This window comes from Glycine max, chromosome 8 (assembly GCF_000004515.6).
Source record: "Glycine max cultivar Williams 82 chromosome 8, Glycine_max_v4.0, whole genome shotgun sequence".
Classification (NCBI taxonomy): Eukaryota; Viridiplantae; Streptophyta; class Magnoliopsida; order Fabales; family Fabaceae; genus Glycine; species Glycine max.
In genome coordinates, this window is record NC_038244.2 from 6,713,265 (window position 1) to 6,733,078 (window position 19,814).

Below are 19,814 nucleotides of genomic sequence, written 5' to 3' on the forward strand. Positions count from 1 at the left end.
AAACCTATTTCTCTCAACAGCGCTATTTTTTTCTAGTTGCTCATGTTCAAAAACGCAGGTTATTCCCACAAAGGGACAAAATAAGCCCATCAATGAGAAGTACAGTCCATATGTATGTAGATGACAACTCTAGCATGAAAAAAGTGCATGAAAATCTTAATTAAAAAAGTCACGAGTCGGTTTGTTTTAATTTTCTATCATGAAAAATTATTTTTAAGTTTGAGTGTATTTGTTTGAGTTTTTTTTTCCAAAAATTAGCATCGAAAAAATAAATTTCTAATTACCAAAAATTGTACTTTATAATAACTAATTTGAGAAATACTGTAAATAAACTAATGATAACTTTTTTTAAAGCTAAAAGGGGAATGAACTAATGGCAATAGCTTTTGAAAAATTAAATCAAAGATATGTATTCCATTTCATACATTTAATTTTGGTTTGAATCAATTTATTAATAGTCATAATTCTTTTTACCCATTTGACTATAAAATCCTTAAAATATTTATATTAAATTTTACTAATTTAAATTTATGTTCATTATGAATCAATATTTTAATAAAATAAAATTGTAAATGCCAACTATTCAATAGAAACAAAGGCTAATTAATATTTGAATAAATTCTTTATATGATGATTAAAATTTAAAGAAGTACAAAATATAAAAACTGATGCTTTAATAATAGATATGGAAATTTGAAGAAATGAATATTATAGAAAAAAAATTATACACATAGAGCACAAATGCATGAATTGTTGCCTTAAAAAAAAGTGAATGAATTGCTATTACTATAATTGCTTGCATTTTTGTTGGCAGAGAATACTATATTGCATTAAATTTTGTCCGTTATAGTATTGATATATATGAGTTGGTGCAGGAATGATTATTATGAATAAAATCAGAATGATACAAAGTCTAGTGTCAGATCATACATGCATACGTCCAATCCCATCCAAACTGATGGGTTTTTGTTTACACAACACAGCGATATGAGGCAGGCGTGAACTACCAAAGGAAATTTTAAAGCTTTTGTTGCTTTGGCTTTGGAGGATGATTCAGTAGTAAAGCTAAGATAGCTCAGTGATCGAGCATTCGTGTGTAGTGTACTCACTACTACTCATACCACTAAGCTAGTTTGTTTCTTCATTCATTCAGTTTATTGCACTCGATCTCTATCTGACTATTCCTTTCTTCTTTCTATGAGTCATAATATTCCCTTTCTCTTAGCCTATTGGCTTTTGTTTGGTTTTGTTAAGGGAAGAAAATCTCAGTCAGAAAAGCCCCCCCTCTTCTGTCACGCTGTCTTGTTCGTGTCAATCCCCTCCCTCTCCCCTTCCCTTTATCATTTGTCCATCTCACCATTCATTTTATGGAAAAAGGGCTCTTGCTCAGGTTTGGAAATGTTTGTGTTCCTTCAAGAAACCTCTATTTTTAGAAAAAGGCAAACTAAACATTTTTAGTATATTATGTTCACTCCCAAGGAATCCCTACATATCAACTCATCCCCCTTTTTTCATTTTAGACAAAGTCAAACAATGCAACCCACCTTCCATTTTCATACATCCATAATGTGTAACCTAGTTTTTTTGTTTTTAAATTTATATAGGATGATAATTGCATAACCATGCATGTTAATTATCCTAGCTACATATATCATATATCACTATTTGAATTAAATAAGGCTAGGTCATTTAAAAATTATAGCATGAAAGCTGTTTAATTTGTTGCCCATGATTAATTTGCTGCAATGTTCATTTGCCTCATTATAAATTAAAGTTAGTTAATTGTTATCGTATAATGTTATAAAGTGCCAAATCTCATGCTGGGATTATGTCACTATTGATGTGTGTAGCAGTTTTGACACTGACCACAACGCCACAAGCCCTTGCTGGCCCATGTCTGTTTGGAATTTTCCCTTGCACAATCGGCGCAGACATCAACTTGATGTAGTGGAAAATATAAGAGAGCACAAAACAAAATTTTATAAAAGATCCAAAGATGATTTCTGAAAGCATCCTGCATAGAGATTGCAAATTCAAGCACTTCGATTGTGGGATCTTGTCATATCTTCTGCTACTACACATTCATGAGATTAATTTCGAATCAACAGTGATATTAATTTAGACATTTTATATATTATTCCAAACTGTTATATTCCTCAATAAATAAATAAATGCATTAATAAATGTATAACTGTATAACACATGTAGTTATAAAGGTATTTTAATTAAATAAAATTATTTTATAATAAGAATTGATAAAATCAATTGTAGTTAATATATATGTGTGGATCGATTGTTTTTTTTTTTTGAGGAAGAATTGATTGATTGTCTTATACAACAATTAAATAAAACGATGATAAGAAATAATTAATATATTCTATCCACTGTTGTCACAGGGTAGTGATTTTCTATTTCTTTTTTTCTTTTTGGCAAGAGACATAGCAATTTCAATTTTCATGCATGAATGGCAAAAGAAAGAAAAAACAATGAGAAATACTAATCAGAAAATTCAAGAAGAGCACACAAAGATTGAGTAGCACTCACCCACATGATCGATCAACGAGATGAAAGTAAAGAAGTACTATTAATTAGTATTACACTAAAAATAAGTGGATAAAAGGATGACCATATAAGTCAAAATAGTCAAACCAATTAATGTAGTTATATATGCATGTTTGGAGATTGGAGTTAAAGTCTACTCTAATGTTGAGGTAGCTAGCAAGTAAAAAACCAAAACTAGCAAGAGCCGACTACCATAATTAGCTGGTGCATTATGTCCGTTGCACATGCTTGGCTAGCTGCATGATATCCAGTACAAAAAAAGTGTCAGTAGTTATTTACTAACAGTTTAATAATAGATTGCCACTTGTAGTGTACTACTCCTTCCACGTACTCTCCAACATATAAGAAAAACAAAATACACACTATTTTACATTAATTAAAAAGGTTATTGATATTTTTTTTTGGTACAAAATTTGTATCAACGATAGAAGCTAGTCTTAATATTTACAAGCAAATGACATTTTTTTTTAAAATAAAGACCCTTTTTCAAACATGTTTTGTTTGAGTGTAAATAGTGAGGAGAAAAATGAAATAAAATATGAATAGAATAGAAAGGAAGATTATTTTTAGGGAACCCAGAAAAAGAACTCCACCCACCCCCCACAAATTGGAGTGAAGTGGGGGAGAAGAACTCTCTCTTTTTAATTTTTTTTTTGTTTTTGTTTTAATTACTTAAAAACCTAAGTATTTTTTATAAATAACAATAAAAATTAGTAAATAAATTGATGTTAAATAAATGGAGTTAAAAGTTTAAGTTCTTTTTAATTATTGTGAAAATATTTGTCATAAAGTTTAATTATTTATTTTTACTCTCACTTCCACTTATGTAAACAAATAAAGAAACTTTTCTCACTTTTTCGTATTTTTATCTATCGAAACAACGTGTCCTTTTTACTCGACCCCCCCATTTGGTTTCCCTCGATCTATTTCACTTTTATTCTAAATAAAGTATAAAACCAAATGGAATTGAGAAACCTTCTATGAAGGAGTAAAGTGCATTAGTGCAATAAAAGTTTGGACTCTGGATGAACTGCCAGCTGAGAGATCCAAACCTAGTTTTCTAATACGGTACGAGTGCTACATAGGAACCATTGAACTGACAAAAGTGAAAATGGTTCTCAAGTGTTTCTCCATAAGCCCACTCTACCTTGATGACCGAATAAACCTAGCAGCTATGTCATTATTGTCTTTTAACACCACTTGCATTTGCATGGAGGATTCCACCGGAACAAATCAGGCTGAGATAGTGACAAGAATGTGAGATGTGTTGGTTGAACACCAAAACCAATCTACCCCTATATGAATTGTATCAATTAGTTAATCCAAAATCAACTGTGTAATTGGATTAACTTATATTTTGTACTTTCTCTCTTTCTACATACACATGCAAGTGAGATGAACCCATTTCTTCCCTTAACAAATTTCTAACTTGTTTTCTTTCCAATAAACCCAATTCCAGCTTTTTTTTTAGTAGAGAGACCACATGCATCTATTACTAATTGAAAATCACTAGTTAAGCTAAAAAAACATCATGCAAATTTGATTTATGTCCTCGGCAATAATTTATTCGAGTATTTTTTTTAATTTGGAATTGGACCATGGTTGTCTACGAAACATTTTATGGTTTTTTTTTTCATTAGTTGGACATTGAAACTTATGAAGGTACGTACGTAAGCGTTCTGCTAACTTGAAACAGCAGAACTGATAATTAGATTTATAAGTATTTTTTAAAGATCCATTGATATGCATAGATGCATTTGTAACTTGGTTTTCCTTAAATTTTGAGAGAAAAATAAGACTGTAGTATTTTTCACTAAGAATATATATTAGCCTGTAATGTAAAGCTGGGGAGGGTAAAACAATTGAAATGAATGAATCATCCTTTCCAACACAGGATAGCAAGTGATAAATAGGCCAGGCAAGAAGATAACAAGTTACAAATTCTGTCATCGTAAGACATAATTTTGGCTGGTTTGTTTAAATTAAAAAAAAAGTGATTCTAAAAAAAACATTTTTTAAAAATGATATTTTAACACACAAAAAAGCAGAAATTTTCTTATTTTATTAAGAAAAAGTGTTTTTTTTTTAAAAAAAAAACTTAAACAAACAGGCCTTTACTACTATTAAATTGAAATATCATTGCAATTTTTTTTATTGTAATGAAACTTGTATGTATTCTTAAGAAAACAATTTGTTTATTTTTTGGGGCCTCGAAGGGCATGGAAAGTGAAAACAGATAAGATGATAAAAACTTGATTCTAATTGTATAAACTTTTTAACAAGTACTTCTAAAAAAAGAAAAAAAAGAATATAACATAAATTAAATTTTTCTCAGAGATCTTCAACTAGATGATCAGGTGTAAGTATGAGACTTTCGACGGTTTAATCAAATTACAGAAAGTCATAATTTCCTCCACCATTTAACCCACTAATTTTATTTACAAGTTAGTCTTTCGGTAAAAGAATTTCTTTATTATTTCTCAAACCATAAAACATTTTATTAACTCCAATAACAAATTATGCGGAATAAGATGCGTATGCCAAACAGTTTCCTGCCAAACATTTTTTTTCTCATTCAAGCTAATGGAAGATAATGCATAAACTGAGATAATGACGCCATGGTAAAACACCAGGGGGTTTCTTGTAATCCATTGTGACATACAAACTTAAAATTTGTTAATTCCACTCAAACTATGATCCAAGGTAGACTGATGAAATTACAAACATATAATTAAAGGCAGACTATGCAGCAAAAGACTCACTTTGTACACAAAATACACATAAGAAAGCTAATGCACTCAGCCATCCTATGGCTTGATAGCAACTAATAAATTGCGAGAAATTGAGCTGAAAAGAACAAGATTTGCGTTCTCCATCTAAATTACAAGTGAGTATTTGACATCACCATCTAAAGTGGAGCTGAACTGAAAGATGTAAAAAGTTAAGTAAAAGAGTTTGATTTATATATATTCTCAACAAAATATCTTTGCACATATCATTTAAAATTTGACTTCTTTACCATATCATCATGTCTATATGTGATGATAAAGTAATTTTCTTATTAAAATTTCTGTGTAAGAAAAAACGCAACATAATCCACCAGCACACTACCACCACTGAACAAAAAAATGCACAACATAATCCACCACCTTCATCAATTGTGAGAGAATGTGTTGCCAATCTTTCAAAACCACTTAAAATAAAGCATCAGATGATCAACTACTATCATTTTCATCAATTATAAAAGAATTTTATCATACAGAGTGTGAAGGGCAACCAACATCAGAGTGATGGTGTCATAAATGAAATGTAGCATGTTAAAGCTTAAAATGATACAGAAACGAAGTTACATTGGTATTCTCCAATATTATTCCACCATCTCATTCAACTTAATTAAATGATTTAAACAAACAAAAAGTAGAAATTTTATCATCAAGATACTTCAAGGGAGAATACAAGTTAGTGTATGGTCATTCTAGGTTGACAACCAAAGCAGTGCATAACAGGCTAAGCTTCCCTTGAATTGCAAAAACAATACACGTATGAAAAATCTTGAGTTACTTCCTTCCTCGGTTAAGCCTCTGCAGTTGATAATTGATACTCCCCCAAGACTTTCTGTTCTTTTTACTCTGTAAAAACAAAATTGAAGTGTTTTTTTTTTCCTCTTGCACAACTTAAATTCTCAACTCAAAGGCAACTAAAAGCAGTTTTGATTAAACTGTATATCTATATTATTACCTGAGCATCAATACAGACATTCAATAGCTCCTTCTGACGAGCACAGGCTTCGGTGTCACTATGGTTTGCAGCCATACAACTGAGAAACAATGCCATTTCCTTCATGCAAGGTTTTTGAAGATTACCGAATCTCTTGGGGTTGATAAAAAGCGTACCAGCTTTCCGACCCATTATCCTTAAACAACTTCACATCCATGATACATCCACACACAAAAAAATGTCAATTTTTAATTTACACAGATAAATAAACATGCCATAATTGAAAATTGTGATGTACTTTTAATAAGAAATGTAAAATTATATATCAAACACTAAGAACAGTCTAATGCGTTGCTCATGTGATCAGATCACCAAAACAAAACAAGTTAAATACTGCAGTAGTGGCTAGTGCCCACTCCTAGTACAAAACACGAGACATGAACACTCTAAAATGGATCGATAATCGAAATTAAGATCAAAATCACTCAAGAGATCCTCATTTCATCCATTTTTTTCCTTCATAAATCATATTAGCAAGTGAAGTGTCACAAACAGAGAGTCAAATATGACCTTGAACGTGGTGGAGAAGAGCTCCGGACGCGGCGGAGAAGAGCTCTGGTCGCGGTGGTTGGTTGAAGAAGACGCAGTGATGATTCCACCGAAGGGTGTTTTCCTCGATTCGCAGTGTTAGGGTTACAGAAAGGTTTGTTTTGGGGCTTGGTTTTTATGGGCCTAGGTTCTTAGAAGCCCAAAATGAAAAAAAATGAAACTTGACCCAAATCAAAATATGATGAACACATAAACAAAAGTAATAAATGAAAATAATTATAAAGTGTGACTGTGATGTGAGTGTGGTGCAGAGGGAAAAAGGGGAAAAACAGATTTGGAGGGAAAAGAAGAGAAGAGGAGATGCCGGTGGCGAGGCGAGAGACGTGCGATGGAAGAGTGATTGCTCATGTAGACATGGATTGCTTCTATGTTCAAGGTAACATAACCCTTCCATTCTGCTTTAATTTGAGAAGTGAATTTAGTGATATATTATACGATGTTGTTTGTGTTTGTGTAGTGGAACAGAGAAAGCAACCAAATTTAAGAGGCTTGCCCTCTGCAGTCATACAGTACAACTCCTACAAAGGTGGAGCCCTCATTGCTGTTAGCTATGAGGCTCGCCGATGTGGCGTCAAACGGTTATTATCAACACTCCCACATTACCACGCTGTTCATTTTATAGAGTAATTGGTCAATTTTGTATCTCCAATTGTAATTCATTTCATCTAAGTCCCTAAATTTAATAGCTTAATATTATCACTTAAGTCACTCTTTCCATGTAACTTTGGACTAAAGTGAGTGATGGATTACAATTACATATTCTGGATTTTATTTTTATTTTTTGAATTTCGTTAATTCTAGGGACAAAAATGACAGGGAATCACAGTTTCAGATACTAAATTTGCCATTTACTGTTTATTTTATTCTATTCTCTGCTTTCATATTCACCTTACCTGTGATTTTTTTATTTTTTTTTTGCAGTTCAATGCGAGGGGATGAAGCCAAGGAGGCATGCCCGCAAATTCAACTGGTCCAAGTCCCGGTGGCGCGTGGTAAGGCTGATCTCAACTCGTACAGGAATGCGGGTTCAGAGGTATGTGGCAATGGCATTTCTAAATGATTTTTGTTTTTTAACCTTTGGAGTCATTCATTCCCTTGTGTTGAATAGTGCCCTATTTCAAAATTTTCAGGTTGTTTCGGTTCTTTCACAGAAGGGCCGTTGCGAAAGGGCTTCGATTGATGAGGTATATCTTGATCTAACCCATGCTGCTGAAACCATGTTGATGGAAACTCCTCTGGATAGCATGCAAGACTTTGAGGATGAAGTTCTCAAGTCACATGTTTTGGGTTTGGAAATTAAGGTCAGAGGTTATGCTTAAATATCTTGCCTTTTCTGCAATTTCTTTATTAGTGTTAATATCAAAATTCTGCAAACCTGATCAATCAATGAACTGAGAGAGTGCTTCATGGTTTGCAAGTATGAGGGTTGAAAGTTAACTTTAATGTTTGTGTCTATGCATTTGCTGTGTGCACATGTGTATAGCTCAAATTATGTTAAAATAAAGGATTAAATAACAATTGATTAAAAATGTAATTTGTAAAATGAATGTTTCTTAATTCCCATGTTATAATTAAAGTTATATTCATTTAGTATCTTACAAAGCTATATCAAAAATGTTCAATATCATTACTTTTGATATAAATATTATAATATTATGCCAAATAATAAACTGAAATCCCTGCTAAACTGGTCAGTCCAGTTGAGTTCTCAGGACCATACTTTTTATGGCAATGTTGTAATACACCCATTTAACTTGCCACCTCTTTAATTTCTCTTTTTAAATAAATCATGGTAACACAGACATGACATGAGAGTATATGGGAGTACTGAAACTGATTTTTTATATTCAGGATGGAAGTGACGCCAAAGATGAAGTTAGGAAGTGGCTTTGCAGGAGTGATGCTAGTTACCAAGATAAGCTATTAGCTTGTGGGGCTCTCATTGTGTGTGACCTCAGGATGAAGGTGCTGAAAGAGACAGAATTCACATGCTCTGCTGGTATTGCTCATAATAAGGTAAAAAGCAGTCTTGGTGTCCCCAAAATTCTGACAACTTTCTTCCTAAGGACAAGTTGTTGATGCTTTATATGGCCATTAACTGGTGTCTGGTTCTTCTCTCAGATGCTGGCTAAACTTGCAAGTGCTATGAACAAACCTGCACAACAAACAGTTGTGCCACAATCATCTGTTGAAGGGTTGCTTGCTTCTTTGCCAATAAAGAAAATGTAATGTCATTAATTAAAAGATGTTGTCATGTACTTCACTCAGATTTACATTTTATTTTATTTTGCCTTGAGTTTACATTCTTTGAAGTTTATGAAGATATCATATGGCTGCTTTTTCTGTAATTCTTCTAACTGTTTTGAAATTCCTATGACCATGGTCATTTAGATTGTAAAGCATGATGTTGAAGAACCCTTAACTTTCAGGAAACACCTTGGGGGAAAGCTGGGGAGTTCCTTACAAAGTGATCTTGGTGTCAACACTGTTGGTGATCTGCTTCAGTTTTCAGAGGAGAAGTTACAACAGTGGTATGGGATCAATACTGGGTGAGTATGTCTTCTAAGTTCTTACATGATGTTATATATATCTACTACCAAAGCATCATTTGGCTGTCTTTGCTGATTTCATTTTTGGGATCTCATATTTTAAATTGCAACTTTTGTGTTATTCTCCAATTGCATGCCATGCAGTTCTGATTTAGTTACTTAATTACTCATGACTGTCCATTTGATTGTCTTCATTGCAATCTGTTGGTATTCTATTCCTGATTCTAGCTTTTACAGCATTGCAGTACTTGGTTGTGGAATATTGCTAGAGGAATCAGTGGGGAAGAAGTTGAGGGGCGACTACTTCCAAAGAGCCATGGTTCTGGCAAGACATTTCCTGGGCCTCAGGCTTTGAAGACCGTTGATTCTGTGAGTGTTCTTATCTGACTGTACCCCTAGGCCCTAGCACTTTATTTTGGTTGTTACCACTCTCAGAAGCTTATTATTACTGATAAATGATGAAAACTCCCGGTTCTTTATTTCGATCAGATATTTTTATTGCTCTCGTAAATATTATGTGTTCTATTTCAGAATTCAGAGTTTCTGTTGGCTGGCATTTGCAGGATTATTATTATTATTATTATTATTTTTGTGTAGTTTCATAATTTTGTACATCTCTTTTTTGTGATTCATTTTTTCTCTTCAGGTTCAACACTGGCTTAATCAATTGTGTGAAGAGCTGAACGAACGCCTTCACTCTGACCTTGATCAAAACAAACGGATTGCACAGACACTGACTCTACATGCTAGAGCATATAAGGTGGTTATTCTGTGACTGATCTTTACATAATTCTCATTTACTTGGATAAATTTGTCCATTTTTACTTTTTCTCTATCTCTGATTATTGACTTTTCTTTTATCTTCATTGGTGATTTTATTTGTGTTTTTATCTTGCAGACAGGGGATTCAGATTCTCATAGAAAGTTTCCTTCTAAATCTTGTCCTTTAAGGTATGGGACTAGAAAGATTCAAGAGGATGCCCTAATTCTATTTCAAGCTGGGTTACGTGATTTTTTGGGCTTCTACAACTGTAAGGCTCATGGAAACGAAAATAACAACTGGGGAGTAACATCACTTTCTGTTTCTGCAAGTAAACTTGTGTCCATACCATCTGTAAGTTAGAACTGCTTGCATTACTAAGTTTTGGTTGTGATATGGGTTCATCTCATGCCTCCTAATACTGGATCACCTTAAAACAGTGAGAAACATCACTAGCATTTGAAATGAAAATAACCTGTAATTATTATTATGGCATGTGGTATACTGTTACTATTAGTATTTGGTATTTCTAAGTCATGTATTCATTGTTTGGCTTATACCTGTTAAAACGAGGCTTGCAATGTTATTTTCCTTTTTTGGTTGGTCCTAAGCAAGTGGATAGCTTTTAGGGTCACATAATGGTATTTAAATTTTGCATCTTACATGGCAATGGTGTCTAGGGGACACATTCAATTGTTAAATACTTTGGAGGGTCATTTCCATCCAGTTCTACATCAAATCAATCGCTGGATGTTGTGATTGATGAAGCTGCTCCATCCTCGCCTTCAGGTTTTACATCATCTCATTCGTTGCATTAATTATTAAATTAGTCAATCTCTTGCATTCAACTTTAATTTGATGAAGGCTATATGCTTAAGCAGGAAGTGGAAATTGTTCAGGATTGGTTCCCAATGAATTTGAGCTTGAATATCCTGAAGACACAGGAATGAAAGATTCAAAGGCTTGTTTGGATCAACAGGTATATCAAAGCAAGTATATGTCATGGTCAGATTTTATATGAAGATCTGTAATATGATTACACATATAGAACAATGTTTTTTACATTTATTAACAAAAAATATATTTACCAGAAGATTTTTATGATGGAAAAATTTAAGCGACTACAAGATGGATAGATTTAGAAAAGTTGTAATGGCTAATATTGGGATCTCGTAGAAATATTTGATAGCAGTTAGCAGATAGACATGCCATCCGTGTATGAAAATATAAGTGTAAAATGCCAATATGTTACTGGATTTGTTGACAAAATCTGCATGCATGTGCATCAGAATTCAAACCTATGGCTTTTGTTCTCTATATGCCGATGCTTGAGTAGAAAACACGTCCAATAATGATTCATGGGATTTCTCTTTTTTACTTTACAGGATCCGTTGTGTCATTTATCCTGTAAAGCAGATGGCTTGACTGAAGAATCCTCCCTCGTGTCACCCTCAGGTACTGTGCGATGCTGGTTTTAGCTTATCATTCTATCTTCTCTCTTGATTCCTTTTGAGATTATGATTGTTTTTATTTCAGGAAGCGAAGACAGAATCCTGCACAATGAGCCACATAGAGATTTACCTGCAACAGATCTTAGGCGTGTTTCGAATATCTCTAGTTTGAAAGCAGTTGGGAAGAAAAAGACAGCAGGAAAGAAGCTTCAAGTATGCTCTGTGACACTATTTTGCTACTGTTTATATAGTTTAACATATCTTAAGTGCAATCATGAGCATAAAAACCTTCAAATCAGTTACAAGGATCTAGGATGGTTAGTGTGCCGCTGAGTAATTTTCTTGACTGAGTATTTTATCTTCATTCTGAATTCCAATCATAGTTCTGCAAACTGGACCAAACTGGTTAAGCTGGTAAAGTGGTAATTAAGCTAGTAAATAAGGAAATCAGTTACTTACGGACCCTGTCACAGTATATAAATAATTTATTTCCAGAACTGTTAAAAACTGGTCTGAGACCAGGTGTCAGTGCAGTATGTACACAAGGTCAAGTGGTTCAAACTTTTCTTAAATAGTTTTCAGCTAATACCAAAACCGATATGGTTTTAATTATTTAAGGCATAAATATACAATTCTTTTCCTGCTAATACTTGTATCATATCTTTTTTGTGTCAAAAAGAAAGACCGATCCACTAGCCAACTTTTGTGATGGCCCAAATTTGCCAAATGCCCACGTTTCACCCAGCTAGATGCTAAGATGCATGCTGCAAAAAGCACCTAATAGATGCTGGAAAAAGTGGATGCTGTGGTGCCTCAGCCCACAAGAGTGACTTGAATGACATGGTATTACTGGCTTTTGCATGACATGCTACTACTGGCATCCAATGTCTTGCTCTTAGTCTGGTTTGGCCATGGTTCAACTATCAGTCCTTCTCAGCCTATTCAATAATTGGTTCAGCTTTGAGAATCTTGTCTCCCTATCTGTCTGTTCTAAATTGTAATATAGTATAATATAATATTACTGTAGAAGCCTCAGATATGAAAAGAATGGTTGTCATATCAACAAATAAACTTATAGGTTTTCCCTTAAAAGCGTAATAAATTCTAATAGCTTACGCTGATATAATGATTTGGAGTTTCAGCCATGAATCTATTGCATTTTAACATTTTAAGTTTTCAAAGTATAAGAATCATTTTTGTGGCAGGGGAATTGTTCAATTGTACATTTCTTCAATAATTACCATAATTCCCAGTCTTCATTGGAGCAGAAGAATGTCAAAATATCATCATCACTTGGTATTTATCTGATTCTATTCCTTTTATTTTCTCTTTGAGATCCTAGAACTGTTTCTTATCCTAATATTATCAATACTGCAGGATCTCACTCTGCTGATAATAGTCATTCAACTTGTATTCAAGTTGAGATGCCTGCTGAGCACCCTCATGAAGAGTTTGATACAAACAAGAGTCGATGTAGCGTAGGTAATATGCCACAAGGAAGGCAAGATTGGAGTTATAACATCAATGAGATTGACCCCTCTATCATCAATGAATTACCACCAGAAATTCAGCAAGAGTTTCAAATCTGGCTTAGGCCGCATAAGCGGCCTAATGTGGCTAAACGAGGTTCTAGTATTACTCACTATTTCTCACCTGACAAAAGTAGATAAAATGATTATTGACTTTGGTTTATTGTACATATTAGTCTGATTTTTTTAAGAAATATGTAAGGTAGCTGATTTGTGATTTGGCTATTTGGTTGAGACATTTTATGGTTTTTTAAGTATGATGCTCCATGTAAGGTTTTTATGTAGATAATGCATATCATTATATCCGACCGAATTCAACAAAAAATTGCTAGTGCATGTTTGGTTTTAATTCTGTGATGTAAAAAATCAAAGTGGCAGATGTAGAGAAATGTAAAAAAAAAAAATCTCGAGTTTCTCAATAATGTAAAACTTAAACAAATTTCCATTATGTAAAATAGATTGAAAACATATTCGTCAAGTTTGGCATTGCGTCCTTGAATTATGTATACGTTCATTTTAATAATGTATAATAACATGGCTTCTTTATCCAATCCATTCTATTGTGGTTTTGAAATGTAGTTCCAAGCAGGCTAGTTGTCTGCCGGAGAAGATTGAAGTCTTTGAAAATAAGAATTCATTATCATTAATATAACAATATTAACTTTCAATTAACCATAGGTTCGATCAACTCTTTCGAAAGATACCAAAAAATGGACATTATCTTTTACAAAAGTTTTAGTCAAACATGTGAGTTTAATGGTTGCATGAAAAAAAAATTATAAAGAAAAGTTTATGAAAATTAGAAATGATAATTTTTTTTATACACGATGAGTTGTAATTGAATGATTGTTATTGCATAACTTATTTTCTTGATGATTTATTCTTTTTTGTTTGAAAATCTTAATTTGATTTTTATTGCGAGGTTTTGATTTTTGAGTTTTAAATGTTAGGACCCGTTTGGGATAATTGAGTTTTTTATTTGAGTTTCAAATGTAATTTTTAAAGCAAGACCTATTTGATAAAAATAGAACTGAAATGGTTTTTAAATTATTTTTGAAATAATTTTACACTTATTTTTAAAACCAGACAAAAAAATTGTGAATGAATTTAATTTTTAGTTGAAAAAATATTCATTTCTTTACATTTGACAATGATATTTTTTGTTACTTCCACTACAACCACCAACACACTACTACCATTATCATAGCCATCATGACATCATCATTAGTACCGTCCTGGTCATCACTACTATCACCATTCCACTATTGTTATTGTCACCATCATTGTCATTATTATCGTCATTGTAACTATTATTGATATCTTTGTCACCATTGTTGTTGTTGTTAACATCATCATCGTTGTCGCCACTACACACAAAAATATTTTTAAACTAATTTTAATATTATATGAAATTTTAAAATAAATTTATTTAAAACTAATCATATTTTAAAAATTAATTTTAAATTTTTTTGAAACTAAAATTAAAAACGAATTGTTATTTTTAAAAATTTTGAAACATAAAATTAAAAACCACCGAAACAGATCCTTGTGAAGTTAAATGTAGGTTTTTGAATTATATGGAGCTAATTTAAACTTTAAACTAACCCTAAGAAATTTTTAGATATTTAACCCATTTAAATTCACAGCAAATTAGTAATAATAATATCACACAAAAAAATAGTAATAATACAGTATTAAATATAACTACAGCAATATTCACCAAAAAAAAAAATGAAAATAACTACAGCAATGGAGGGGTTGAACACTTGAACAAAGAACATGGAGGGAGGAGCTAAACAGATCGGGCAAGATTAACCTTTGGGCCATGCGTACCCGTTTTTCTTACTAGCTTACTCATATGCTCTGTTTCTAACTCAACGAACTTAAACTGTTCAATGAAACTCCCCATGAGTTTCTCTACTCTTTCCTCCTTTTCAAGCTACCATTACTAAAGTTTTGATGACAACACTGTGAACCTCAATGCCCAATGTAAAAATTCAATTGCGGATTTGAAGTAATAGTCATAATGGATAATGCCACATTTCGCAGTTTCCTTCAGGTTCTTCCCCCTGTTGAATTTGCATGCGTCTATGGATCATCTCTTCATCCATCCAACCACGACAAGGTCTTCTTTTGTTTCGTACCCATGATTTATTTTTGCTTGTTGTTCCTTTTCTCCATTCTGGGTCTCTTTTTTTTTTTTTTTTTCCATTGTCCCTTTAGTTGTTGCTTTAATATTTGTTCTCTGTTCTGTGTTTTTGGGTTTCTAGACAATCATGACAGATTATATTCTTGGCGTATCTGATCCAAAACAGTGGCATTCTGAGGTACTGATATGTGATGGTGTGTTGTGTATTTGTGTTATGAGTTGCATAGTATTATTATTTGACCGCCCCACTGATGATTTTCGTTTTTTTCATTTTATTCTTCTTGCAATGGCTTCAATCAAGAATCTGAAATTGAACAAGCATCACTATGCGTCATGGATGGTGCACCTTGGTGGCGAGAGCCTGGTACTTGCTCAAATTTAGTTTTTTTTTTTTTTCCTTTTGTTTTTTGGTCTCTGATGTTTTATTATATGATGATCATATCTCATACTGTATTTTGATGTGACATGTAAGATTACTGGAGTTGCTGATAGAATTGGTGTGGGAGTGCATTTCAACCCTTTTGTTACTTGGAATGGAAAGGTATTGATATTTGATAGCTTTATGACTCAGTGGTGTAGTGTGTGAATCAGACCCTTAGTTTAGTTTTAGCAAACTCACCTTCCAGAGCATTTTATTTAGAATGGTAGGATATTTATTAGTTGCCATAACATTTTTTTTCCTGATTTGTTGAATCAAGATTACTTTTTTCATGGTTCCTCGTCTCTATAAGCAAATTTATGCAGCTGTTCAAGTATGGGGTTGTTCGAATGCATGACTTACTTCAAGACGTACAGTATTGGGAGAAATTCTACTTGTGTGGCCGGTTACAGAAACCAGTATGTTACCCTCTTTTTTCCTCTTCATGTCTAGAATTATTTGATTCTTGATGTTTCGTGAGCTCTAAGCTAGATTCTTAATTTTCACATATCAATATCATCAAATAATCTCTGAATAAAAGAATTAGATATTTTTTTTGGCATATATACTAATTTATATTTTCTCATGTTTAACTAGGATCATTTGTATAGTAAGTACTTTTAAGCTTTGTGATTCACCTCTTATTCACAGACTACCATCATGAACTAGCAGTGAAGGTAAATATGCAGAGGAACACTAGTGACACATAGAGGAGGACAGAAAAAAGAAAAAAAAGAAAACAGAAAGGCATTGCAATTACAAAGAAGGGGATGGAGGGGGAGGTGGCTGTGTTGGAGGAGAGAAAGAGAGAAGGTTGAAAAAATAAATCCCTAGTTCTCAGAATCTCAGCATCATTCTGATAGGAAAAATAATACTATTAAAAGAGATTATGGGCCATGACTAGTGTTTTAAAACAAGCAAAAGAGCCTATTCAGTTGTTGGAAGTTTATACATGGTAATCCGATCGTAGGTTAATTTCGCTCCTAAATAGCCAAGTAAATCTATGCCTTGTACTTCATACCAAGAAAAGTCCTGTACTGCATACTTGTATGCATACAACATACCAAAGTGTACCATAGTTCATGTTGTTGGAAATATTTTGTAAAATAAAATATAGAAATAGGGAGAACTTGCAGAAAAATAAGAGAAATTAACAACATAGGAAAATAACCAATATTATTCATAAAGTGAGATGGCCTATATATAGGCTTACAACCAATCTGAAAATCCTAAACAACTTAATCTATCTTCTATCATATTTATTTAAATTAATTAACAAACACAAAATATAAAAGATAAAATCTGCAACAATAACAAAAACATTATCTAAAACTTATTCTAAATTCAAAATTCAAGTGAGGCAATATCTCATATCTCTAATACACGTAACACTTCTCCAGGGCTAGTGTCACATATCTATCTCATAGTTTTCCTGTCATCAATTTTCCTGATAATGAATCCATGATTGAGGCCTATTTCTTTTCCCTATGTTTTTGGATGTGTTTCAATCAGGTTCATATTGTTGTCGATAATTTAGATGTCAGCAGCACCAATTCTGTTAACTTGAGAGCTGCAGTGTCAGCTGCTCTTCTCCTGCTTCCATCAGAATTCACAGAGGTATACTTCTTTCTTACTAAATTGTTTACTTTGAGAGTTGGAACAACTGAAATGATTCAACCACATCCTTGCAGGCAGATCTATATGCCAAAGTATGTAGTCTTTCATACACAGGTGATATACGCATGTTATTTGCTGAGGATAAAAGCAAGGTATTCCTTGGTTGCTACTTAAGTAGGATGTGGTATGGAAATGTTGTCTTTTAAACTCTGATACATATAAATTCTCCATGTTTACTTGATTTCCGTGTGAGGAGCAGGTGTCTTAAGAGGTTTTATGTCAGTTTGGTCACAAATTCGGGCTCATGCTTTAGACATTGCTGCCTTTCTGAATTTATGAAATATCTCTTTATAGTTATTCTTTTCCATGTTTCTTATAGTGAAGATGTGAAACATTGGATATTTGTCATTTCACTGATATGAACCTTCCCATCCTTGATAGTTTAATATGATTAGAATTATCTACTGAAACTAGCGAATATTTTCTGCATATATTCCGTTCTTCCTTGTATTCCTTTTGTTCTCTTAGGGAATGGCAGACACCTGTTGGAAAATTGTTTGTGTTTGTGGCATATTCTTTGTGAAGGAAGCCAGATTGATCGTATATGTGTCCTATTGCCTTATGTTTTTACTGAGGTTCCTTTTTTTCACAATCTGTCCAGGTGAAAAAGATTGTTACTGGGCAGTTTGATCTATTCCACTTAATGTATAAGCCATTTCTCGAAGAATATGAGGCTAAGAAGTTATTGAGACTTTCATCAACTGCCAAGAATCAAATACATGTCTCTCAGGTCTTTATTATTTGGTATTGATTTTTGGGAGGATTACAATTTATGATATCTTTACCAACATATTTCCAATTTAGGATGATGAACTTAAAAAGGATTGACAACATTAAAAAAAGTTGATTAGGCATTTATTTGGTTCATTCATTGTAAATTGGAAATATATTAAGTATTAACCAAGTATTCTGAGTAGTAGTTCTCCCGTTGATTACTTGTTTTATCATGCATTTGGAAGAATTTATCTTTGTTGTGCCTTGAACTCTATGCTGCACTCTATGCTGAAGTATCACCTCTTGAAAATTGAAATATTGCAAACAAACTTGTAGTCCCTCAATTTTTTTACCCAAACAAGAAAAGCAAAAAGAAGTCCTATGAGAAGTAATGCATGAACTTGTGATTCCTTCTATTTATGTCCATCCTGTTATTTGGTGCCACTTGATGTTGTCATGAAGAGGCATTTTTCTTTCTTTCTTTCTTTCTTTCTTTAGTTTCTGTTAAGAAGGAGAAATATAAGCAATGTTTTACTGCTATTCTGTGCTTTTCATCTTCTAGATATTCTAGTTTTCATCTTTGGTTGTTATACTTAATGGAAAAGCTTATTTCCAAGTTGTATATAAATGCATCTTCGTAGTCTACATAACAAGTAAAGAAACTTCCTTACTCTTTTAAAACAGGATTGTGACTTATCAGTTGCTTGTTCTCTAGTTTCTGCTCTTCCTTCATCAATCAGAAGCCAGATCAGCATGAAAGAAGAAATAAGGGAAACTGGTATGCTTATGATATTGTTAGACTTGTTTCTGAATTATTGCTTTATTTCTTAACGCCTAATATTGTTGAGGTCCAAAATGAACTCTCTTGTTCTCAGAAGTATAGAGGTATAAAGAGGGTGACATTATTGGTGAACAGGAATTGATTGATTTTCTTAGTTATTTGAATCTTTAGATGATACTTCATGGTGGTGAGATTGTACCTCAGAATAGTGTGATGTGCGTCAAATTGTGAAAAATGGGCTACTGTGATTTCAGGTAGAGTCATACCTGATACTAAAGTTAGCACAAGAGAAGCAGCTGCGAATTGCTTGCAGAGAATTCTGAGGCAAAGAGTAATGGTTTCAAGTGCAAGGCAGGCCATATCAGGCTTTCTGGCTGTTGGTGGGGTAAATGCTACCAGATATCTTGCTAAGAAAGTTAACAAAGCCTGGAAATCATGGAGCTGATTTTTGCTGAATTGACAAGCATAAACATGAGGTTTTCTTGCTGACATAGCTAGTGACCATTTTCTGTTTCATTTCCTCCCTTTCTATCTCCTTAATACTTTCCACGTTTCGCAATCAAAAGGGTTTAGTAACTGGATTGGCTGGTGTTTTGGTTTGTCAATACATTTTGTAGTTAAATTTAACCGTGCTTTGCCGGGCAAAGGGAATATAGTTTTTGGAACACCAAGTTTGAATTCTGTAGACTCATTTTTGTTTCTTCATCTCCTTTTTTTAAAAAAATTGAGTTCTTATTTTCTTAAGAGGTTAATTTCTCTTGGAAGAGACCAGTATTTCGAATTCTAGTGCACAAAAATGTTACTGATATCGCATTATTGTTTTAATACTCTATCAACTTAATTCATTCACTTTATAAGCAGAATGTAGACTGTTAGCGCCGTATCATACACTTCACCT

At 33.0% G+C, this 19,814-nt stretch overlaps 3 protein-coding genes across 6 annotated transcripts; 2 read left to right on the forward strand and 1 right to left on the reverse strand.

The window, feature by feature from the left end:
• Window positions 1–5,908: 5,908 nt before the first annotated feature.
• On the reverse strand, window positions 5,909–7,056 carry LOC100499760 (uncharacterized). Its single transcript, XM_003531066.5, has 3 exons — window positions 6,850–7,056; window positions 6,301–6,484; window positions 5,909–6,191 (listed from the first exon to the last, which is right to left on the reverse strand). The coding sequence occupies exons 2-3, from the start codon at window positions 6,469–6,471 to the stop codon at window positions 6,120–6,122; spliced, it is 243 nt and encodes an 80-aa protein (XP_003531114.1). The 5' UTR covers window positions 6,472–6,484; window positions 6,850–7,056; the 3' UTR covers window positions 5,909–6,119.
• Window positions 6,500–13,431, forward strand: LOC100780894 (DNA polymerase eta). 3 transcript variants are annotated; one of them, XM_006584983.3, is made up of 17 exons: window positions 6,500–6,982; window positions 7,140–7,264; window positions 7,346–7,511; window positions 7,810–7,921; window positions 8,019–8,189; window positions 8,740–8,904; window positions 9,010–9,113; window positions 9,318–9,437; window positions 9,683–9,806; window positions 10,084–10,197; window positions 10,336–10,551; window positions 10,878–10,986; window positions 11,079–11,176; window positions 11,583–11,652; window positions 11,734–11,861; window positions 12,854–12,944; window positions 13,026–13,431. In XM_006584983.3, exons 2-17 carry the CDS (start codon window positions 7,189–7,191, stop codon window positions 13,316–13,318), a joined length of 2,157 nt encoding a protein of 718 aa, XP_006585046.1. In that variant the 5' UTR covers window positions 6,500–6,982; window positions 7,140–7,188; the 3' UTR covers window positions 13,319–13,431. The 3 variants fall into 3 exon arrangements, with proteins under 3 accessions (XP_006585046.1, XP_014634260.3, XP_003532665.1); XM_003532617.4 differs by lacking the exon at window positions 6,500–6,982 and having other exon boundaries at window positions 7,146–7,264; window positions 7,346–7,466; XM_014778774.3 differs by lacking the exons at window positions 6,500–6,982; window positions 7,346–7,511 and having other exon boundaries at window positions 7,095–7,264.
• Window positions 13,432–14,898: 1,467 nt separating this feature from the next.
• Window positions 14,899–19,587, forward strand: LOC100781428 (phosphatidate cytidylyltransferase, mitochondrial). 2 transcript variants are annotated; one of them, XM_003532618.5, is made up of 10 exons: window positions 14,899–15,302; window positions 15,448–15,504; window positions 15,628–15,690; window positions 15,799–15,867; window positions 16,071–16,163; window positions 17,257–17,361; window positions 17,436–17,513; window positions 18,023–18,151; window positions 18,820–18,913; window positions 19,171–19,587. In XM_003532618.5, the coding sequence occupies exons 1-10, from the start codon at window positions 15,204–15,206 to the stop codon at window positions 19,359–19,361; spliced, it is 978 nt and encodes a 325-aa protein (XP_003532666.1). In that variant the 5' UTR covers window positions 14,899–15,203; the 3' UTR covers window positions 19,362–19,587. The 2 variants fall into 2 exon arrangements, with proteins under 2 accessions (XP_003532666.1, XP_025985350.1); XM_026129565.2 differs by lacking the exons at window positions 14,899–15,302; window positions 15,448–15,504 and having other exon boundaries at window positions 15,651–15,690; window positions 16,058–16,163.
• Window positions 19,588–19,814: the final 227 nt, after the last annotated feature.